The sequence below is a fragment of the Vanellus vanellus genome (genome assembly GCF_965231255.1).
Source record: "Vanellus vanellus genome assembly, chromosome: 2".
In the NCBI taxonomy this organism is placed as follows: domain Eukaryota; kingdom Metazoa; phylum Chordata; class Aves; order Charadriiformes; family Charadriidae; genus Vanellus; species Vanellus vanellus.
The window spans coordinates 149,119,144-149,126,002 of NC_138906.1; the positions used below are offsets into that span (position 1 = coordinate 149,119,144).

At 45.9% G+C, this 6,859-nt stretch overlaps 1 protein-coding gene across 2 annotated transcripts in view; it reads left to right on the top strand.

Annotated features, from left to right (window-relative positions):
* Positions 1–5,252: 5,252 nt before the first annotated feature.
* The window catches only part of ZFPM2 (zinc finger protein, FOG family member 2), a gene marked incomplete at its 5' end in the record, with an annotated part of 320,839 nt that continues 319,232 nt past the window's right edge, over positions 5,253–6,859 (top strand). The window contains one exon of one of the 2 annotated variants that reach the window (XM_082479322.1): positions 5,253–5,361. In XM_082479322.1, coding sequence (XP_082335448.1) covers positions 5,322–5,361 — 40 coding nt within the window. The remainder of the gene's footprint in view (positions 5,362–6,859) is intronic. The other variant, XM_082479323.1, reaches the window with a different exon arrangement.

Sequence of the window (6,859 nt, forward strand, 5' to 3'; positions counted from 1 at the left end):
ATCACTCCTAGGGAGTAAAACATTCACAAAAAATGTAGTAGTAATTCAGTTCTAACTTGTTTACAGGACTGGTTGAAAGGGCAATACATATCCACTGGTCTCACCCACTCTCAGGATATTCTCAGATCTTCTGTAGGTTCCTGCACGTGTTAGGAATCTGCCTTGCAGCATTTTTCCTTTGTGTCCTCTAGAAACACATTGGTAGAGCTTTTTCTTCTTTATTTCAAAAGTCAGAGGAAGCTTTACTTCTAAATTCAATCATCTTTCAGCTGCTCAGTGATATATTTAAGTCTGTTTTCTTGTTGTCTTAGAATCTAAGTATGTCTGGCATGACCACACAGAAAATCTCCAAATTATGAGATTAAAAAAAGTATAGATTTTTCAAACAGCTGGAAAAGGTGTGAATTGTCCCATATTCATCTTATAGGGGTATTAATTCTGAGCCTTAATAATTTCATGGTCAGATTAATGAACTACTTCACTACTGACCACAGAAAGGAGGAGAGAGGACTAGGAGGAAAGGAGGGGAGGAATCAAGTTACAAAAAGCTATCCCATAAATTCTTTCTAACACTGTGAGTGGATAATACTTGGGAAAATACTACCTTTTCCTTCTTTTTCATTCAGAGCTGAAGAACCAAACACTATGATTAAGATCATGGAAAAATCCAAGTCCTTACAAAGGAAATCAAAACCTAAGAGCCCAACAGAACCTATGCAATTATATTTTTAACATTACATACTCTTATCTGGTGTTTTAAATGTTCAGAACTTGACTACGTGCATATCCCAGAAACCAAGCATATTTTCTTCCAAATTCAGTCAGGGCTTAAACTTTGGGATACCTTCACCATATCAGTATCTTTGTATAAAATAGCCCATAGCCAGATTTATGTGAGAATTCTGAAGTGATTTTGCTCAGTGTACGCTCTTTTTCACAAAAAAAAAAAAAAAAGATAGGAAATCCATACTTGCTGGTCAAGAGGTTAATTCTGCTGCCAAGAGATTATTTCAATATTTTAGTATTTCCTCTTCTCAGTGAGGGAATTGAAAGGTTGTTTTAAAAATCACTAAGTGTTCTCCAAAGAAGGACATTGTTTTTAAAAGTATGCATGTTATCTATGTCAAGATAGTTGTTAACACTTGAAAATCATGGAAATCTAAGCTGCAATTTTCCTAGTTTCTTTGGCAGAGTATAGGCATTTCAAGAATTTAAGTTCTGAACTGTGATAACCATTCAGCTAGAGGATTTATATAAATCTTTGTAGAATCTTAGTAAGGTATAGACAATCAGTAGTGTTGAAGTTCAAGATGATTAAGAAGTGAGCCTCTGCAGCGGTTATTTTCTTCATCTTGAGATACTGTAATTAACTAAGAGCATATGTCTTCTGAAATGAGCTTATAACACCACTGCTCACATCCAATTATTATTTTGGTTGAAGAGCACTACATTTTTAAACTATTCTTACTCCATCATTTCTGTCTGTACCCTCAGCTTTTGGACAGGCAGCCACCATTCCCTCAGTACAAAAACCGGAGACATTCTTTCCCCTGCTCCCATGCTCAGATGCTGTAGTTGCTCTCCCAGCGGGGGGGGGGGGGCTCCCGTTCCCCTGGCCATGCTGGCAAAGCACTCTGTGAGCACTGACTGGTTGCTACAGGCAATATTCAATGGGGGAACCTAAGAAGCCAGCGAGTGGCACAGACACTGCAACCTTAGTGTGGACCTCATCATAGCTACAATGGTTTAGAAAATTATTCAATTGAGGGGGGGAGAGGTAATTTGTGAGACTTAAAAAATCTACTCTGAATGACTCTCTCTGCAGGTTACCAGAAAATGCTGGGTCTGTTCTCAAGTCCTGAGGGAAAGCTACACCTCTTGGACTTTTGTCCACAGGGCTCAAGCCCCTGTCCCACCACAGAAGCCTTGCCAGCACTGCGTATTGGAAACAGCTCCTGGTGAAGAGCACCAGAGATCGGCTTAACTATTGCACAGTGCCGATGATGATGTACAGCGCTTGAGCTGTGCCCTGGCCCAGCCTCAGCGACTAGGCACAGCCTGCCAGAGCTTTTTTTCAGCTGGGATACACTACGTGCTATTCCATTCTGCTAAAGAAAATGGGTAATTTTCATGCAATACTAAAATGTACTAATGAAAGCTTACTGTGAATTAGGGAAAGTCATTCATTAATTTGGACCATTAATTACATTTTAAAACAGCAGGCATATGTACGTTTCTTTCTGGAATTTCATAAACAACTTTTTAACCCTTAGGTAAACAAGTTCAAAACACACTGAAAAACACTGAATTACTAAGTGCAATAATTCTTTAAATGATCAAACGTATATCTCGGAATAGTCAAAAAAAAATACATCTTTATATGTCCTCTTTTGAGCTGACAAAGTAGAATATGGCCTTAATGCCTCAGAATAGACAAAATACGTAACTTACATTGCTGCTTAAATATTTACGAAAGCAAGAGTCAGCATAATAATGATGCTCTTATGTAATTTACCCTAAACAGTATGTAAGAATAAACACTTACTTGTGATACAGACTGTAGCACTGCTTCATTTTGCATTGCTGTTTATCACTTATTTATAACTGTTTTATACCACATAAAGTATATTAATTTTTAAGTTGCAGTTTGTATATTGTCTAAACGTTGGAAACAGGTTACTCAACTCCATTCTTCTACATTTAAACAGCAGTAGGTTTAAAGGTGACATCTGTCAAATTACCTGCTTAGACTGAAAACACTGTGTGGGAGGCAGGCAACAAAATAGAAACAGAAAAGAATGGTCAAATTATATGAAGGAAAAGACATTGCTAATTCTGATTAAGGAACCAGACTGAGATTTAAGAAAATGGTAAGAATTGGGAAAGGTCAAATATTAACTTTAATTTGAAAGATGGGTATCCATTCAAGCCCCTGTTCGAGCGTTATTCTGCAACAATGACATAGCAGAACATTTCATTTGGTGGACTCTTATCATGTTCATCTATTGTCAGAGAATACCTCCTTGCAAACACTTCGACTATTACATTGGTACTTAAACATGAGCCTACACCTCAAGGAAAGAAACTGAAATATCAATTTGTCATACCACAATCACTTCAGCTAAATGGAAAACATTTATTATTTACTCTGATTCTTTAAAGTATCTGAACACAAATATTTAATACAGTTCACAGTTTCCATCATGTCTCATCTTTAATAATTAAAAAAAAAGTGGTTTTGTAAATTCACTTACCATTTGCGAGCGTTATTTTCTAACATAACATGATGGAAAATTTTATTGCATCACTGTATCAGTATTTCTGCTGCTTTTATAAAGACTTTTGCAATATTGGCCAAATAATCACCGGAAGTTTTGAGAAGTCAAGCTGAAAACTATTTCTGTTGAGAGTATTTGGACCACCGAGGTAAGAGTTCAAGAAACACTTAACAGTTTACCTGAGCATAAATCATTTAATTCCCGCTAGCGAAGCTGTAAGAATACTTAACGTTGTAGTACACTCATGTGTCAGATCTGAAGTTTCTGGAAGCACAGTAATAAAGATGTTTTAGTATTAAGTGTCCTCACTTGGCATCGGTGAGATCAGGCTGATTATCTTGTGTGTGTGGTTGGGGGCTTGCTTGTTTTTTGTTTTTTCCCCAAGATTTTTGCAAAGTTAATGTTTGACAACACTGAGAATCCGGCAATGTGCGTGCAGTGCTGAACAATACAATGAGGTATAGAAAGCATGGGGTGTTCACGACGGGTCATTTACAACTGTATACGTAAATTAAACGATTTAGGTCGTTAAAACAGAATGTTCACGAGAATTTTTGTCCTGAAGACACAGACTGCGAACACGAGGATTGCTAGAGCTTTAGCTTCCTCAGAACACTGAATGCGTACCGGGAACGGAAGCGTCTGATGTTGGTTTCCATTGTGCAAGAAACAAAATTTCTCTATTACCACTGTTTAGAAGGGGAAAACTAATTAAAGTCTAGCTACTTGGTTGGCTCATCTGTCTCTCTCACCTAGACGTCGGAAGCAGATGAATCAGGCGGGCAAGCAGCGGTGACCGCCCGGCCCGGCCGTGGCCCGGGAGCCGCCGCCGCCCGGTGGGGGCGGTTGGGCAGCCGCCAACCAGCGCCGTTCGCCCCTTGTGAGGGAAGCGCGCGCCGACCCCCGCGGAGCACCGGAGCGGCTCCGGCTCCTCCCGCCGCTGCCCGCCCGTTAACGGCCGACTCGCGCGGCTGGCCAGCCGCGCGCCGCCGCCCCCCCCCCCCCCCCCCCCCCCCTTCCCTCAGCGCTCGGCCCTGGCGACACCTGTGAGGCGAAGCCGGGATCCCACCGCCCGGTGGTGGTGGTGGAATCTGCTCTGGCGCGGCGGAGGAAAACTCTGCCCTCGCCGCCCAGCCTGGGGCTCTCCGGCACCTCCCGGCCTCGGGGCCAGCGCTGGAGGAAGCGTCTGCTCTTCCCGCAGGCAGCGCTGAGGCCGAGACAGCGCGGCCGGCAGAGCCCCGAGGCGGCCGGCTCTGCCAGGACAGCCCGGCGGACTCCCTGAGCGCCGGCTGCCCGACTGTCAGAGTTTCTTCGCCTGTTCTCCCGCCGCGCCTCTTTCAGGAAAGTTGCGGCGCTCTCCGCCACCAGAAGCTCTGGCAGAGCCGGGACAATTGAAGCCTCCCGCCTCGGCACCCCGTGCCCCGGAGGCAGGAGGCGATTTGCATGCGGACTTGTCTCTGGTAGCAGCCACTGCCCGTCAAGCCTGACGGACAAACGCCCCCCTCTTTCCGCCCCCCCCCCCCCCCCGTCCCGGAAAGCCCCTCCCTCGCCCCCTCCCTCGCCGGCACCTCCCGCCGCCTGTCAGTCGGAGCGAAGCGCGGCGCGGGGAGCGGAGGCGGCACGGCAACGGCAGAGAGCGGGCGAGAGAGGGAGAGAGCGAGCGAGGAGCCAAGCTCTCCCCTCCCTCCCTCTCTCCCTCCCTCCCTCTCTCCCTCCCTTCCTTCCTCCTCTCTCCCTCCCTCGCTCCCTCCCTCCCTCCCTCGCTCCTTTCCCTGCTTCCTCCCTTCGTTCTTTCTGCTTCTCTCTCCCCTCATTCTCGCTCTCCCTCTTACCCACCCCGATCTCCGTTTCTCTCCCCCTCCGTCCTCCGTCGCACACGCTCTTCCCCTCTCCCCGTTTTTCTGTCATTTGACTTTGCATCTCACGGCGGCCACCGGCTCCTCTATGAATCCCGTCTATTGATCTGTCACCCTCCCTCCACCCCCGTCCCCTCCCAGCTCCACTCCTGTACCTGGAGCAAGGCAGGGGCGGCAGCCGAGCAGCATGTCCCGAAGGAAACAGAGCAAACCCAGGCAGATCAAACGTAAGTTTCCTGAGGGGGGCTCCCTCTAACAGACTTTTATTTATCTCGTTTCTTGGGAGACGCGAGAGAGGTGGCTGTGGGGAGCAATAGGGGGGTCCGGAGTACGGACCGAACGATGAAACTTTGCCAGAGGGGCTGAGGATGGGGAGAGAGAAGGGGGGCGAGCGCAAGCCGGGAGCCGTTCTCCTGCGGGGTGAGCAGGCTCCTCACGGTCCTCTTTTTCGCTCCTTTGGAGCTCTCGCTGCCTGCCCGTACTCTCTTCAAACTCTTCCTCCGAGTTTCGGAGTGGGATCACTCATGTTTTTTCAAGTTAAAGTAGCGCCGGGAGAGCAGCATAAACCAGCTCGCCAACACCGTACCACTGAGCAACTTACTGCGTCCAAGGCGTGTGAGCAGACCCACGCCGAGCCTGGGCTGCAGTAAGTACCCGAGGATCGCACAAAGTGCGTGTAGGGGAAAAGCGAGAAAGTTCCCGCGGGGGAGCCCGCGGGTAGCGCCGCGCCGGCTGCGGGCCCCGCCGTCCCCCCGGCCGCGCCGGGCCGGGCCGGGCTCTCTGGCGCGGACCGCCCACGGCCCCGCGGGGCTCGCTTTGCGGCTGCATCCTAGGCACACACTCGCCTTCGCTGTTTTCGGGGGTTTAACACTTCTGAGGTGTTATCTGTATCGAGAAACAGGTGTGTTGAAGGGTTGTGGCTGAAAGATACGCTGCCTAATAGTGTTCACCGTTCACTTTGCTTGCCTGTGACACAAGACAGAGTCTCAACTTCATAAACTTTTCTGGGCTTTAGATTATCCATCCAAACAAGTCAAGCGGTCGGGACTAGGAGGAGCGCCAGGCGTTTTGAAAGAGGGTCTATAAATAATTTTGTTATAAAATCAGTGGCACTGGTCTGATGTATCTTCACTGATGTTCTGTATTACAGAACTCCATTCAAAGTGACCATCATGGGACGTGGAGAGGCTCTTTCAGTAGTGTTTTCCTTATTGATTTTTGACTCCAGAATGCTTATTAATAGCCAGTTCGGATGGAATAAGTATTGAATTGACAAAGTGATATAGCAAAGAAGAAAATGAGCTTCATCTCGAATAAGATTGGTCACTGTAAAGTGTTCGACACTGTAAAGTGTGGTATTGGATGAGCATCCTTGCTTTGCAGAAATTACCTTTTTACAGCCTTTAACCTGATAAAAACAAATAACTGTCAGTTTCAAATTTGGTTTTCAGTTTACTGAAGTAGCCTAATAAATCATTGAAACTTTCTGTGATATATTTTTATGTTGAAAATAATTTTGTGATCCAAGAAACTTTGATTTACTTTGGAAATTGATATTCCCAAATAAATATGCCATGTGCTTTTAAACTTAAGCCTATCTTATTTAATATGAATTGCAATGGTATAGGTAGTTCTTTGGAATCCTGCATTTTATGTGATATGATTATGAACATTATTTAAGAAGACTTTCTGGTCTATAATTGATGTCTTGATTGTTAATAAATA